We start from the raw sequence: 16,029 nt of genomic DNA, 5'->3' as shown, positions 1-16,029 counted from the left end.
GCCGAAGCTGCCCGCAGAGCCGAGCAAATGACCCGAGTGTAGAACCGAGGAGCTCCGAAGTTTTCCGAAGAGCAGAATCGATTTAGTACGAATGGTCCCGAAGCTTCACGAAAGCTTACGAGCGTTTCTTCCTCGCTGTATAAGAAGCTGATCTGACTGTGGTCGCTGGCCGATAGAGCTGGCCGGCTCTGGGCGGTTTCTCCCCTGCTTCCAACGAAGTTTGGGTTCGCAGACAGACCCTAGCGCTACTGGATTTTTCCAACCCCCTCTGGCAGCGGCGAAAGCCGAACCCACACGAGGCCTAGCCGAACTCCGCCGAATGCCTCCGAGCAGAGTTCTCCGGAGCCTCAGTGCCCGCCTCCCTCTATCCGAAAGCTCCCGAGTATTGCCGGACGAGAGAATCGGGCCTCGGCCGCGGTCGGACGCTCGCTGCAGCGCGCGGCGGGAGGAGCGAAGATGGCGGGAGGGTGCGGCCAAGAGGCTGCCGGGATTGTGGCGGACCCAGCGGTAAAATGGCGGCCGTTCGGCCAGGTGAGGCGGGCGGGGCTATGCGATCCTCGGGACGGTGTGGTCGTGCCGTTACGATGAGAGGCTGTTTGGGCTGGCTCCGCAGCTCCTCTGATTGTCATCTTGTTAGTCCGGAACCTGGTGGCTTAAGCCCACTAGTCCGGATTTCTGCGCCGGAGTTGGAGAGCGGGGTGGGGGGTGGGGGGGTGGGAGGGTGTGTGTGATGTCTTCCGGTTGGGCGTGGAGGCACTTCGGGTATCCCGGCGGCTGTCCCGAAGCTCGTCTCTTGAATTCCAGTGATATACCTGAGCCACACACTGGGAGACACCCCTCCCCTCCCGTATACGACCATTTTACATCTTCTGTGACCCGGGGTTCACCTATGGATTACCCAGAGTACACTATGGTGGCATACGAACTACACAACCATATTTCACTAAAGCTGACATGCATGGCATACCTATGGCTCATCCTGAGCACACCCATGCCATACCCGCTGGTCACCCCGAGTACGCCCTTGACACACCTATTTCTCATCTTTCGCTGCACCCTTGGCACACCGGACTAGCACATTGAGAATAACAAGAACAACCATATAATATACATTCAGCTCACCCCTGACATATCCACAGTACACTCGGGTACCCCTGTTGCTCACCCCAGATGTAAGAATTAAGAGAGAACAAGTAAGAGCAAGGTTTGTAGGGAAAAATAAATGATGATTTAGTTGACCTCAAACAACTAAAGCAGGCTTATGCCAGGGACATGACTATTAAATTCTGGCCATATGATGATCAGGGCACAGTATCCAGTCACTCAATAACCACAGTTGGTTCAAGACAATAAACTACATGCTTTTGTTTGTTTGCTTTTGTTTTTGTTTTTTGGATTTGTTTTTTTTTTTTTTTGTTTTTTTTTTTTTGAAACAGGGTTTCTCTGTGTAGCCCTGGAACTCACTCTGTAGACCAGGCTGGCCTTGAATTCAGAAATCCGCCTGCCTCTGCCTCCCAGAGTGCTGGGATTACAGGCATGTGCCACCACCACCTGGCCAATAAACTACATGCTTTAGGCTGGGGTTTTTGTAGTAGGGAAAGGGTTCTTGTTAAGTGCATTCTAGATAAGTTAGCTGTTTTCTGTAGACAAACTGGTTTTGGAATTTCAGGATCTTTTGTCTCTTTGCACCCATGGGGCGTCTGGGATAGGGATCATCTGCTTTTCTTCTGGGTCCTGGTGTCTGAAGTCAAGGTCAGCTGCTTTTCTTCTTCAATCCACAAATACCTGGCTTTCTGGAACTTTGAGCTAAAGTTCAGTCCCTTGGATTTGATGAGATTTTGTTTTAAAAGTATTTATTTATTCATTATATGTAAGTACACTGTAGCTGTCTTCAGATACCCCAGAAGAGGGCATCAAACTCATTATGGATGGTTGTGAGCCACCATGTGGTTGCTCATCCTAGGGTCCACCTTGTCACACCTGCAGCTTACCACACATTCATTCATAGCATGCCTCTGACATGCACTGAGATACACTCAGGATATTCATAGCATACATTCAGCTCATCCCAAGCACACCTGTAGTTCTCAGCACCTCCATAGCATACCTGAGGTATACCTGTATACCTTGGGTACACCGTGGCATATCTGGTACATTACAAACACAGCCATGGCATAATGTCAGCTTACTCTGGGTGAGTACACACCCTAACACACACACACACACACACACACCTGTGGCTAACTTGAGTCCCGGGCAGCCAGAAGGTACTGTAGCCAATATTTCACCATGGCTAAGTCTCAGGCTAAAGGAGGTCTGAGCCCAGATGATATGGGCAGGCAGGGTCAAGTGCTAGCAATGTGAGTCAGAAGCTGGTCTCAGCCAGCTCAGACCAGTGTTTGTCCATCCATCCATCCATCCATCCATTTTCCCAATGTTCCTTAATGGAACAAATTTCAGAAATGTGATTGTATTACACATGCAGCCTTACCTGTCAGGCACTCCCTACTGTGTGCTTTGTTTAATAGCTACCACAAACTTGGGAGTGCTGTTGTTGTGTGCATGTTTATAGTACAAAGGGGTTCCTGGGGGAGAAAATGGTCTTGAAATTAAGTCGCATAAGACATCCAATTTCCGGGAGCTGGAGAGATGGCTCAGCGGTTAAGAGCACTGACTGCTCTTCCAGGGGTCCTGAGTTCAAATCCCAGCAACCACATGGTGGCTCACAACCATCCTTAACAAGATTTGACTCCCTCTTCTGGAGTGTCTGAAGACAGCTACAGTGTACTTACATATAATAAATAAATAAATCTTTAAAAAAAAAAAAGACATCCAATTTCCAGTCTGGGCTTTTGGCCATCTCCACTAATCCAGCAATTAAGAGGCTGAGTCAGGAAGATGGCTATGAGTTCTAGCCCAACTAGGTCAGAACCAAATAGTGAGGCCTCAATCTCAAAATTGAAACAAACAGATAAAACAGTATAATCTTAGCATTTGGGAGACTGAGGCAGGATTATAAATTCAAGATCAGCCTAGGCTACATAAGAGATCCTTGTCCAAAAAGCAAGCAGGCAAGCAAAAGCCCAACCAGAAGAGGTAGCTATAACGTTTGTCACACCAAAAAATAAAAAAATAAATAAAAAATTTAAAAAATTATTCTTTTACCTCCCCAGTGAATCTTGTATCTGTTGATAGTCACATAGTGATTACCAAAAATCACTGATAAGAAAAGTGCTAAATCTCAAAAGTCAGACAACAATTCAGCCAAAATGAACTCCCGTAGGTTTGAAAATGTTAGATTTTTTTTGTGTGTGTGTGGTTTTTTTCGAGACAGGGGTTTCTCTATGTAGCCCCTGACTGTCCTGGAACTCACTCTATAGACCAGGCTGGCCTCGAACTCAGAAATCCACCTGCCTCTGCCTCCCAAGTGCTGGGATTACAGGCGTGCGACACCACTGCCCGGCTAAAATTATTTTAATTAATTAGTTATTTAAATTTGCCATTTTGCCAGGTGTGGTGGAGCACATCCTTAATCCCAGTCTGAAGCCAGCCTGGTCTACATAGTGAATTCCAGGAAAGCCAGAGTTACATAGTGAGACCCTGTCCCAGAAAACTAACATAATACCATTTGAGGGTTTTTTGTTTGTTTTATTCTTTAATCTTGTTTTTTACAGTCTATTCTTTATCCCCCTCCCAGTCTGCCCTCTGACTGTTCCACATCCCATACCTCCTCTCCCCCACCCCCTCCAAGAGGATGTCCCCACTCTCTGGCACCTCAAGTCTCTTGAGGGTTAGGTGCATCTTTTCTCATTGAATCAAGACCCATTTGAGGGTTTTTATTCAGTAGTTTTAAAATGTTTCATTGTGTGTACTTGGAGAGGAACACTTAAGTGCAAGGTGTCCACAGAAGCCAGAGGCGTTAGATTTCCTGGAGCTGGAGTTATAGACATTTGTGGCTGCCTCATGTAGGTGCTGGGAACCAAACTCTGGTTCTCCCATAAGAACAGTATGCGTGCTTTTACTGGCTGAACTCCGAACGAACTCTCTCTCTCTCTTCAACCCCCTATACAATATTTTTCCCCAAGTTTTACAATTTTGATCTTTAAAAATAAGCAACCAGCAGATAAAATTTAAATGGTTCTGCCATTTTGGGGGATATGTGGCAGTGTTGGGGATTGGACCTGGGACCTTTGCATGCTAGGCAAGTGTTTTGTCTTTACATATATCTCAGCCCTGGTCCTAGCTATTATTAAAGGATCCAAAAGGAGACTGGCAATATGGCTCAGCTGTTAGGAGCACTGGCTGCTCTTCTAGAGGACTCAGATTTGATTTCCAGTGCCCATATAACAACTCATAACCATCTATAACTCCAATCCCAGGGGATTTAACACCCTCTTCTGGCCTCTGTTGGCATTTCATACATGAGGTGCACAGACATACATGCAGTCAAAACATCTATAAAAGTAAAGGGGGAGTTGTTTTGTTTTTTTTTAATTAAAAAAGGATTCAAAAGAAAGAAAACCCCGATGAAGTTAAAACCAACCCAAATATTGACAGGTATAGCCTAGTTTAGCTGACCTGGAAAAGAATAGATCAGGTTTACAAGAGCACCCTGTGGAAACATAATACTGCTCCAGCCGCTCACCTGGCTTCCTGTCCCACACGTGTGCCTGCTGGGAGGCTGTCCAAAGGCTGTTACTAATGTCCTGTGTTGACCAGTTTATGACTTGCCCATGCAGGAGTCCCACAACTCCAGAGTAAGCAGCTTCAAGCTGGCCTTCAAAGTTAAGTGACCCATAGAAAGTCAGCAAGGCGTCACTTCCTTCTCTGCTGAAACTCTATGGAGCACAGGGAACTAACAGGCAGAAGGCTACAAAGCTGGGGTTCAGCTGCTGCTGCGCTGCTGTCTCTGCTCAGAAGTCAGCCTCTCTTACAGGAGACTTTGACTAAATTCTGGGTTTGTATGGTGTGCATGCACATGTAGAGACGTGCACAGCATGAGTGTGCCGCTGGTAAGAGCCTCCAGACAGGCAGTCTGACCCAGGTCACATCCCATCCAGGGAGGGGCCAGGCAGACTTTCAAATACAAACCGCCAGAGACATGACACGAGGGAGGCTCCATTATACCCAAGAGCTGACTCTCACAAGATGAGGAAAATAACACCTGAATGGATCTGGAGATGGTCTGAGAGTCTGCCTAGCTACGTGGCTGCTTCAGAAAGTACTTCGCTCCAGACAGTTATCTGGGAAGTTAAGTGAAATTCCAGCAGAAAACAATGTCCTAGAAGGGATGTAGAGGCAACTCAAGAACCTAACTGCGAGCACTTGGGAGGCAGAGGCAGACAGATTTCTGAGTTTGAAACCAGCCTGGTCTACAGAGTGAGTTCCAGGACAGCCAGGGCTATACAGAGAAACCCAGTCTAGAAAAACCACCAAAACCAACCAAACAAACAAACCTAACTGCAGCCATAGGCCGCTTCTGTTTACAAACCTGGAGTTAGAGAACTAACGTCCGCCATGTTGCTGTTGGAGTCTTACTGGCTGTCCTTTGTCTTCCAGGGAGAGGCTCCTTCAAGGTGGTATCCTGCTACTGCTTCCCAAGGTCTTGACCAGGCACAGCCCCTCGGGGCTGTACCATGCTAAGCTGCAGACCTGGCACAGTCGGCTTACAGCCTTTTTGTGTTTTTCATGGCCCCACCCCCCATTTTTTCCTTAAACCTGACTAGTAACTTGTAAGAGGGAAAGGTGTTCCATGGTATACTGGCTCTGCCACCCACCAACTCAGCCCCGATCCCTTCACAGGCCTGACACATTAAGGGGATGGCCACTTGCCTGCCACCAACCAAACCAACATGGCAAGAGGCAAAACACCCTTACCTTGAGTGGCCAAGTGATATGTTTTATCTAAAGAAAATTGCAAGGATCCTCTTTGTAACTTGTGACATGAATCAGAATAAAGAACTCCCTCTGTCCTGCCTGCATCTGCCAAGGACTGGGGTACTTTGGCCATGCCCTACCAGGGCAGGAGGGGGTCAGCATCAGTCCTGTGACCATCAGGTGTGAGCACTCCAGGAGTCCATGCAGTAGTAGAAGCCCCGAGCAGGCAGGGGCCAGTGGCTGGGTTCCTGTAGGTGCCTTCTGTGAGAATTTACCCAGACCTGCTGTTTTGAAGCTCTGGGTGGTGCGATGCTACCTGGGTAGGTGTATCCCATTGGTGAGCTTGAGGATCCTTGATTACCTACCAGCTGTCGTCAGTTCCTCTACAGATGCTGTTTCTTCTCAGTGGGCTGTACTATGCCCTCTACTTCCTAGCTACCTTCCTGATGATTGTATACAAAAGTAAGTGACGAGTGCCTGGCCCATCATTGGAAATATGCCCCTAATAAACTGATCTGAGTTCTGGCTGTGTGTGTTCCTAGGTCAGGTTTTCAGCTATCCTTGTAACTGTCTGGTCCTGGATCTGGTTCTCTTGCTTCTGATGGGAATTCTCGAAGTAGCTCAGCTGTACCTAGGTGAGTTTCCTATGAAGCCACAAAATGCTTGTGGTCCCATAGGTGTTCTCTCAAACTCGCTGAACCTTCATGTAGTAGTCATTTCTGAGCATGGGTCTCGGGGACATGTTCGTTCAGGCAGCTTTTCTGGGTGCTTAGCAGTGTCACCTTATGGTGTCATTAAGTATTAACTATTTGTTCCTAAGCCTTGCTCCAAGACTGATTGACACTGGTGACATCCGCCTGTCTGGAAGGATGTGTATACGGCAGCCGCATCAGACCGGAGCCCAGCTTAAAGCTCAGAACACTCCTCTGGACTCCCCTCTTCCCTATTGGCTTCGGCCCTCAGGGAGAAAGTCTGGCAGAGAGGAAGTCTGGAGTTTTTGCCAGGTCCCTTGCAAGGACAGGGGACCTTGCCTCCCCAGACCTGCTCAGTATCATATTAAGAGGTCACTCTTAGCCAGTTGCCTGCCTGCCTATCTATCTATCTGTCTGTATGTCTGTCTTGAGACAGAGTCTCTGGTGGCTAAGGCTGGCCTTGACTCCTGATCCTTCTGCCTCTTCCTCCTGAGTGCTGGGATTATAGACATGCGTCATCACATCCACTTATTGTGCATTGGCAGGATCAACCTAGGGCTCCTGCATGCTAGGCAAGCATTGTGAGAACTGAACTACACCCCAACCCCCCCCCCCACCCCAAATCACACAGTCATTTAGATCAGGGTTAGGGTCAGAACATGTAGGTTCTTCTAATGGACAAGGAATGCAAAAGTAAAACACGGAAGTCTTCCTGCCATAGCTGAAGACTACTAGCTCTGCCCCTACTCTTTCCTGTACTCAGTCACAGACATACGTAAAAGAGGCACCACATCCAGGTCCATTGCACTGTCAGGCTCTGATCCTTCTCTTTTGATTGGATCTGGTACCCCGCATACACACACTCACACACACACACACACACACACACACACACAAACACACACATGCACACACGCACGCACGCACTCGCGGAGCTGCCATGGACTATGCCAGAACTACTTGCACAGCTCGCTCAGTAGGCAGTGCTTCCATGGTACACAAAAATATGCTGTGTAGATGAAGAGTCAGGCAGCCCCTTATAGTACCCTGCAGGGGGCTGTCAGCATTGGACATCTCTAAGCACTTAGTATTCAGCAGGCCCATGAGTAGCCCCCATCTACTAGAGTCAGCCTCATCAGACACCCAGGGCTAGTGTCAGCAGACCTTCAGACACACCCCCAGCAGCTGGGGTCAGCAGACCCTCCGGCACCTCTGGCAACTGGTCTACTACTGGCAGCTCCAAGTTGGCATTTTCCATGACTGACCCATTTGTTTGTAAAGTGGGCAGTTTTGTTTTTCATAAGTATTCATGAAATTTTCCAGAACCAGCCTGCCTTAGCCCAGACTGAAATATTTTTAGGTATTTTAAACAAAATCCCTTTGATCCGACTTGGAATTAGAAAACGGTGGCAAATGCCCATAGCTTTCAAACCAAACTGTTGGTGCCTCGAGAGTACAGAATCTGAGCTTTCCCTGTTGTTTTTTTCTCTGACATAGAGTGGCCCCAATGGGCAGCATTCACAAATCCCACGAGTTCGTTGGCCCTTGGCAAGCACTGTACCTGGCACTGGGCTGTTGGTGAGGTGTCCTGCAGCCCCCGCCTCACTTCATGTCTGCTCTCTTCTCCAGGCACAAAAGGCAACCTGACGGAGGCTGAAGTGCCGCTGGCTGCCAGCCTGGCCTTCACAGCAGCCAGTGGCCTCCTTTGTGTTCACTTCCTACTCTGGCAGACCTTGGTACTGTGGATGGACTCAGTCCTCAGCACCGTTCTACTGGTGCTGCATGGGCTGGAGGCTGGCCTGCAAGTGGTGGTCATTGCTGACTTCATCAGGTAGACGGGCCAGGATAACCTGCACGGCAGCGCTCCTCAGCCTCCAGCTGGTTCCTTTACCCAGACAAGGAGGCTCTCTTTTGTTATTGATCATCTATAGATTGTTTATACATCTTTTGGGGGTTGGGTACAGTAGTCAGGGAGGGACAAACTTAGAAGCCTGAAGATGGCCATCATGGACTGGAGTCTAGTGAATCCTGGAAATGTCTGCTCAGGACCCGTGACTGGGATGCTGGCTATAGTGGAACCACCAGTGATGCCCAGGCCAGTGGAAGCCATCGGCTGGGGGCAGCCCTGCAGCCCCACCCTGTCTCAGCCCCAGATGTGCAGCATCCAGGCAGGAGTACTTGGCTGTGCTGGTCTGCCACCATGTGTTTTCTCACACGTGGATTTATGAGTTCTCTGCTTCCCACAGTGGCCCTGGGGCCTTGTTCTGAGAGCCTGTTGTGCTTAGTTGCCAGACCTGGGTCCCAGGCTTGGACCCCTCTGGAGCTGCAGGATGGCAGCCTTGTGTTCCAGCGTCCCTCCATCCGACTCCCCATCAGGCCGGCCCCGAAGGAAGCAAAAGCAACTGTATTCCAGGTATGGCGGCACACAAGCCTTTAATCCCAACACCCAGGAGGCAGAGATGGCACATCTTTGTAAGTTCAGATCCAGCCTAGCCTGCCTGGTCTACATAGTGATTTGCAGGTCACTCAGGGTTACACAGTGAGACCTTGTCTTTAAAAACAAACAACAACAACAAAAAAAAACACAAAGTACACAGAGAGCTGGGTATTACGGCCATCTCAGCCAGGTTCATGGGTGGGGGTGGAGCAGTTGTAGGGAGCAGAAGACAGAATAAAAAGACAGCTTTTAGCCTAGGAGTCTGGGAGTCACAGTCCACCAAACTGCAGCCTTTGTAGAGAGCCAAGTGAGTTTCATCTCCTGTTTTTCCTTTCCTAGCTCATTTTTTTTTCTCAAAAAGTATTTAAGCAGTATTTTTTAATAGTTTCTTCTTTTCTTTCTTTCTTTCTTTTTTTTTTTTTTCTCAAGACGGGGGTTTCTCTGTATAGCCCTGGCTGTCCTGGAACTCACTCTGTAGACCAGGCTGGCCTTGAACTCAGAAATCCGCCTGCCTCTGCCTCCCAAGAGCTGGGATTACAGGGGTGCGCCACCACCACCACCACCACCCCCACCCCCCCGCCCCACCCCCACTTAAGTTTCTTTCATTCTGTTATGCGTTTTCTGTCTACGATGCTATGTTCAAATATCTAGTTTCTCTTTTAAAAAAAAAAAGTAGTTATGCTGTCATGACTTTGTCTTCATTATAACCACTTACCTTCCCCAGGGTTCAGTGTGGAAGGGCCCCCCTGTTGCCCCTTCTCAGCCCTATCGGGGCTTTCTCTGTAACCTCTGCCTGGCTTCTTTCTACCCTGATAACTAACCAGAAACCTCCCGTAAAGTATGTTGAAGGTGATAGGTTTCTGGGCCATCCAGAGCTTTCTCTGGGACCAGGGAACCTTCTATACACATGGGTCCTGGGCTGATTTCCTTTAACTTGTCTCCCTGAGACGACCAAGGTGAATACCGGAATGGCCTGGAGACCTGCTCTACCTAGCCCACAGGCAGGCTTGGGAAGAACCCTGTCTAGAAAGCCCTTGAGCACTTCCCTCGCAGTATCCCTGTGGCTTGAGCAAGTATAGCCGAGTAGGCAGAATGGGCTAAGGCAGGCGGGTCTGGAGGCCTCAGGCACTCCCCACAGATCAGGTCAGGACCTCTGTTGGGAAGGAAGCTTGTGACTTGCACACACAACTAGCCAGAGTTTTAAGTTTTTAATACCCCTGTTTTTACTGGCCACATGGAAGTGGTACGTCACGTGACCCAGAGTGGACATCAGTTACCACCGCCACAACAAAGGGCTGCCTCACAACAAGGTCTTCTTATGAAGACCAGTAGCAGCACAAAGGAGCCTCACCTGTACGTGTTTTCCACCCTTTACCCATCCCCAGCTCTGCTCAGGAATGTCAGGGTGCATGCATAAGCCGGCTCCTCCATCATACAGCTGACCACTTGACCCCTGCCTGCTGGGCCAGGGCGAGGTCACAGGCAGAGCAAGATTGGACCAGTTCTGTGAGATCAGCAGTAAGGACTGTGAACCAGGAAGCCTCTCTGGGGTTCATCAGGAGCTGGGCTTGGAGTCTACCTCTGCCACCCCTCTGTGGTTCACCTGTGGTGTCCCAAAGTGTGTCAGGTGGGCAACAAGCCAGGTCAGATGGCGCTGTTGGCCCTCTAGGGCGCTGTTGGCCCTCTAGGACAGAGCACCCAGTACCCCAGGAAGTGCTAACTGCCTGCCCAGGACAAACATGCCAGGGCCCTGCCCTTCTGAGACTAGCCTGGGACCCTGACTTCCTGGCGGCACCCATTTCCTCTGCCCCAACTCCAGGAACAATAGCCGGGGCCTTAGGGTCCCTGTTCACATAAGGGCAGAACCTTGGCTAGCAGGCCACAACTCTGTTTATTTCCTCCTAGCCAGCTAGTTGGCTGCTCTAAATTCACCCAACCCTGCCGCCAGCTGCCAAATAGCAAGGTGGGCAGGGTAGCCTGCAGGGATCAACATGGTGGAGACAGGTACCCTCTCTAGAGATAGCTCATCCCGCAGGCGATGCTCTAGTGGACAGAGACTTTAAGAGCTCCTGTATGTGAAGGCGGGAGGGTCTCCCACCAGGAACTGAAAGCTTCCAAACTCAAAAAGCCTTGGACCCAATGTCCCAGGACTAAAACCACTAAAGAGCTACGTCCCTAAGTCCCGGTGCTACTTGGGGGTGGAAGGTACCTGCTAGCGGCTTGAGTGAGACTTCCCCAAGGCTGCAGCCCCGCATAGGCTTCATCCAGTACTGCCCCTGCAGGAGGCAGGCCCATGTCCCCATCTGCTACTGCAGCGTGGCCAGTTAGAGCAGCTGGGGCCGCACCCTGCACTCCAGGGCCAGCTGCTAAGGGGCCCCAGGTGCTTTGGGGACCGCTGGGAGGGCAGTCGGAGGCAGGCGAGGGAGGCGGGAACCTCAGTTGGAGTGGTGGGGGGAATGGTGCCCCAGGCCCGCCCCCTTCCTTCAGCCTCCCTAGTGCCCACTCCCGGGTGACTCGGTAACCTGTCGCTCAGGTTCCTCCTCTCACAGCCCCGCCCCGGCCTATCCGGCCCCAGCAGAGGTCCCGCCTGTCCCGGGAGAGGGAGCTCCACTGGCGCTGAGGCGCTGACAGCCGGCGGACAAGCTGACCAAGGGGCCTAACCAAGCACAGGCGCTGAGGGACGGAGCGCAGGTGAGTGCTTCAGCCAGGGAATTTGCCGATCTGGGGCCTCAGTTTCCCAGAATGGCCGTGGGATGTGGAGCTCTCGCTCGGGACTCTGGGTCCAGACGCTTGGTTTGGAAGGCAACTCAGCCCGGGGAGCTGAGAGCACCTGAGTAGGAGGTTTGGGATGGCCCGGATCGCCGGGACAGCTAAGCTTTGGTTTGGGGGACTGCAGATGTGGCGTGGGACGTAGGAACTTGGGGGAGAGCCTGGGCCGGACCCTTCCTTGGGCTTTTAGCACAAGAACCGCTTGGCTGAAGCTCGGTCGGTCCAGCGGGCGGAGGCCAGTGGTTCGTGATATTTTTAAGCCAGCGGTGTGTGACTCACTCGCCCTGGTCCCGGCCCCCTCCCAGCCCTGGGGCGGATGAGGGGAACCTGGCAGTTGACAAGAGAGGTGGCGAGGAAGGGAGGGCCTTCATCCAGCTGGACCTCCTTCAGGATCTGACTAGCGTACCACCCAGTGCCTGAAAGTTGGCCTTTCCTGGCTGTTTGAGCCCAAAAGAAACCCGGAGCCGGGGGAAACATCAGGCTGAGTCAGTCTTCAGGTCAAAGTTGAAGTATGGAGTCTCAGGGGATGAGGATGGGAGCTGGGAGTAGATGTGGGGGTTGGGGATCAGCTGGTGGGAGGGTCTATGAACTTCATAGCTTGGCTGCTCAAGGTCCCTGGGACTGACAAGTCTGTGGTACTTCATGAAACTGTCCCTGGAGACAGGAAGCGGGAAGCCTGCCCACAGACCACCTCTGCTGTATCCCCTGCACAGCCTTCCTTGGCTGCTGAGGAGACAGGGCACTTCGGGAGCCTCTCCCACCCTAGACACTCAGTGGTCCTATTGTGCTTGGGCCTTTCCTGGAGCTGCCTATTATCTAGGACTGGTTGGCCCATCGCTCCCTCCCAGCCTGCCTGAGTCTCTTCAGATGCACCCATCCCTTCCCACCAATAGCTTTCTGGTTCATCTCAGCCTCTGTTGCTCCCACCTGATGATTCCTGAACTTTGTCCCCAGATTAGGACCCAGCCAGGATCTAAGGGACTCCCCCCTTTCCCATTCCAGGACCACACCCAGCTCCCACAAGGACAGCCAAGATCCCAGGTGACTAAGTCGACCCCTCCCCAAGGTCACTCAGCATGTAATGCTGGAATTTGAACTTGGAGCCAGTTCTTCCGCCCTCCTTGCCCTGCCAGGGCCTCCTCCCGTTCTACTGCTGAATCTACCAAACACACCGGGCTGGGCCTCCCTTCAACCCGGAAAGTGGCTACAGTAAAACCCAGGTTCAGCTGTCGGCCTGAGCCCCCAGGCCTTCTGGGCCTGAGTGTTTTCTCTTCCCCTCTAATGGGTTGTTTGGATTTCCTGCCTCCCTACCCCATTTCAGCTATAGAGGCCTCCAGGGAGGGAACCCTGTGCAGGGTAGAGGTAGCCCCAGTCTTATCCTCCTACCTAGTGCTAAGGTCCTGGCCTAGATTCCCCCAAGGGCAGGGCTGCGTGTCCAAGCCTGTTCAGAGTCTGTGTGCCTTCAGGCCTGGGTCTCTAGCAGTTTGTTTTGTCCCGATGTGTGTATTCCTGGCCCCACGTGCCTGGTGCCCTTGGCTGAGCTAGTCAGGAATCCCATTAAGCAAACACCAGGGCTCACCTACTGAGGTCACGAGCATTCCGGACATTCTCCATGGATAGGTGGACCTAGAAATCTGACCCAGGCTTTTCTCACAAGCTAGGACCTTGGCTGGGGGTAGGGGTGCAGCAAGAAAGCTGGTCAAGGGAATAGCTAAAGCCTACAGTCCTCACCTCCTGGTAGCCCACCCCTCAAGACCTGGTCAAACCAGAAAATACTAGACTACTACAGGCCCACTCCTAAGCCCTCATACCAGTATGCTGGCTGGAGGCCCTACCCTTGAAGACTCAAATGCTAAAGCTAGGAAGGATGGTGGCCTTGCTGGTAATATCAGACAAGGGTGAATTGTATGTGGGTCCAGGGTCTCAGGAAGAGCTGGCCATAGAACTCAAGAAGGACAGCCAGAAATGTTATTTACTTGTTTTTCCAGTGGCACAAAGGCAGCCTATCACTGAAGGTCTCTCTACACCCTTCCTTTAATGTGTCAGGCTGGCCCAGACCACCAAATTCTGCTGTGTCCAGAGAAGGGCTCAAGTCTAGCCTATAAGGAAAGTTTGCTCACATTCATGGCCATGCCTCAGAGTCCCCAAAATCTAGCCAGGGGAGGTCAGAGCTGAAATTCCTACTCTTGAAGAGGTCTTGTATGTGGTCACCTGGGTTTGTACTGGGGGGACTAGTCGCCCCCAAAACTTCTGCCCTATACCCACCCTCTCCAGCGTCTCTCACAGGGGAGATAAGAGCTGTTCTCCTTGCTGGATCTGGAGGAGCTGCCCTCTGTGGGCATGTCCACACTTATGTGGGGGGGGGGGGGTCCCTGGGAGTAAAGCCTGGGGCAAGGGATAAGGAGGGGTCCATCTACACTTTATGCCCTCCTAGGTCTCCAGACTTAACCCTCTCCTTTCTCACTGCCTCAGGGTTTTTTGAAGGAGCCATCTCTCTCAGGGTATTCCCCACCCAGCCCCTCCCTCCATCAGAGCCTCCCTGGCAGCTTCTGGGAGCACCCTAGCAGAGAATCAAAGGTCCTGGGCCAGATGGGTCTCCATTGCCACCACCAACAGCATGGGTCTGGAGGGCTTTGCCTCCTAGAGAGTCTCCTGCGGAGTCTGGCCCAGCATTGAGAGTTGTAGCCCCTGGAGTAGAAAGGAATGAGAGAGGAGACCCAGGCCTAGCCCGGCCCGGAGAAAGCGTCAGCTGAGCTCTTGTGTCTTTAGGTCTGCCCTCCCTGACACTGGCTACCCCTGGGAACATCATGAGCCAGTCAGCATCCATGAGCTGCTGCCCAGGAGCTGCCAAGTAAGTGTTGTCCTACCGCCTCAAGTCCCCAGGGAGGGGTGTGACGTGAGCCCTGCCCTCACCCGCCTCTCCCGCTGCAGTGGCAGTCTGGGCCGGTCTGATGGTGTGCCCAGGATGAGCGCAAAGGACCTATTTGGTGAGTGAAGTTTAAGGATGGACTGGAGGATGGACGTGACCGTGGCGGTCTCATCCCTGCTCGCCCCAGGCCTAAGCTCTATAGCCTGTGTAGTTCTAATGCCTCAGAGGAGGCCTGTGGACCCTACTTCACTGAGAACTTTGGATATCTATCTGCAAGGCTCCTGGCTACTAAACGTTCTCCACTCTGCTGTAAGGGGAGAGGCCTTTACGAATAATTCAGGGAGCATTAATATTGATTCTACTGTGCAGCCCTGCAATCTGATCAAGCAGGTGGGGTCAGATGGGACCCAGCTGCCAGGTATCTGCTCCAATGGACCAGTCTGCTTCTGTTTGGCCATGCCCCTCCCCAACTAGGCCCTTAATTTGTGCTTTTGGATGCTGGTTACTAGTTGCTGGAACCCTGGAAAGCAAGAACTCCAGAGAGGAGGCACGTTCCCATGGAAGCTTATAGCATAGGAAAGCCTTGGCCTGGGCCCCTTCCGTAGGAGATGGGCAGCCTCCACTAGATAAGACTAAATTTCCTGCCCCTCTCCCAAACAGATCCTCAGTGAGAGGCTGCCCCCTCCCTTTCTGAATAAGTCTTTTGACTTCTAAAGCTTCAGGTCCCCAGTGGGCTCTGTGATGGGGCCAAGCCAGAGGGTCTCCTGTGGATCCTCCCTGTCCCCACAGGAGCTTTCCAGCCTTTAGGGGTTCAAAGAACAGCATATCTCATCCCAATTCTCCCCTGTGGCCTCTGGGGGTCAAGTCCCATTAGACTGGGTCTTACTCTTTGGGGTGCATGACATCTGTGTCTCCATCCAGAGCAGAGGAAGAAGTACTCCAACTCCAACGTCATCATGCACGAGACCTCACAATACCACGTGCAGGTGAGGACCAGGAAATACCCCTTGTATTTCCAGGGACAGGTGGAGAAACTGAGGCTCAGGGAGAAATGGGAAGGGAGTGCAAAGGACTGCCCTGCGCTGGTCCTGGACCCAGCCATAGTGGGGAAATGGCTTCCTCAGAGCTGAGGGAGTTCATAGCCATAGCAGGGCCTGCTCGGAACCTTCCCTGTAAGTTGGTACCCAGGGCTCACACCACCCAGGGTGCTGAGACATCACCTATGTCACTGGGCAGCTCAGAAAAGACCATGGAAGGAAGTTGTCATCTTGGCCCCAAAACAAGGAACTGCACTGAGAGGAACATGATGGAACAAAGACACTCTTTATTGAGAGCTACAGGAGCCCGGATGGCACGGCTGAGTCTAGACATAACCCGTGCCCTTT

General features: G+C 51.7%; 2 protein-coding genes across 4 annotated transcripts in view; both read left to right on the top strand.

Moving 5' to 3' along the window:
* The first annotated feature begins 39 nt into the window (after window positions 1-39).
* Window positions 40-9,429, top strand: Tmem80 (transmembrane protein 80). 2 transcript variants are annotated; one of them, XM_052195641.1, is made up of 5 exons: window positions 40-531; window positions 5,560-5,579; window positions 6,246-6,339; window positions 6,420-6,512; window positions 8,199-9,429. In XM_052195641.1, exons 1-5 carry the CDS (start codon window positions 513-515, stop codon window positions 8,402-8,404), a joined length of 432 nt encoding a protein of 143 aa, XP_052051601.1. In that variant the 5' UTR covers window positions 40-512; the 3' UTR covers window positions 8,405-9,429. The 2 variants fall into 2 exon arrangements, with proteins under 2 accessions (XP_052051601.1, XP_052051609.1); XM_052195649.1 differs by lacking the exon at window positions 6,420-6,512 and having other exon boundaries at window positions 457-531.
* Window positions 8,920-16,029, top strand: part of Eps8l2 (EPS8 like 2) — a 26,484-nt gene continuing 19,374 nt past the window's right edge. The window contains exons 1-6 of one of the 2 annotated variants that reach the window (XM_052195523.1): window positions 8,920-8,982; window positions 10,392-10,633; window positions 11,540-11,697; window positions 14,545-14,626; window positions 14,707-14,762; window positions 15,566-15,630. In XM_052195523.1, the coding sequence (XP_052051483.1) occupies window positions 14,583-14,626; window positions 14,707-14,762; window positions 15,566-15,630 (165 nt within the window). In that variant the 5' untranslated portion in view covers window positions 8,920-8,982; window positions 10,392-10,633; window positions 11,540-11,697; window positions 14,545-14,582. The remainder of the gene's footprint in view (window positions 8,983-10,391; window positions 10,634-11,539; window positions 11,698-14,544; window positions 14,627-14,706; window positions 14,763-15,565; window positions 15,631-16,029) is intronic. The other variant, XM_052195530.1, reaches the window with a different exon arrangement.

The sequence above is a fragment of the Apodemus sylvaticus genome, chromosome 1, assembly GCF_947179515.1.
Source record: "Apodemus sylvaticus chromosome 1, mApoSyl1.1, whole genome shotgun sequence".
In the NCBI taxonomy this organism is placed as follows: domain Eukaryota; kingdom Metazoa; phylum Chordata; class Mammalia; order Rodentia; family Muridae; genus Apodemus; species Apodemus sylvaticus.
Note: the sequence above shows the minus strand (reverse complement) of the source record. Positions and strands in the feature narration are given on the sequence as shown.

Bases quoted from the DNA above. Each gene is read 5' to 3' on its own strand.
- Tmem80 (XM_052195641.1), top strand. The intron at 6,340-6,419 runs GTAAGTGACGAG...GTGTGTTCCTAG, and splicing joins CCTGATGATTGTATACAAAA to GTCAGGTTTTCAGCTATCCT. The intron at 6,513-8,198 runs GTGAGTTTCCTA...TCTCTTCTCCAG, and splicing joins AGTAGCTCAGCTGTACCTAG to GCACAAAAGGCAACCTGACG.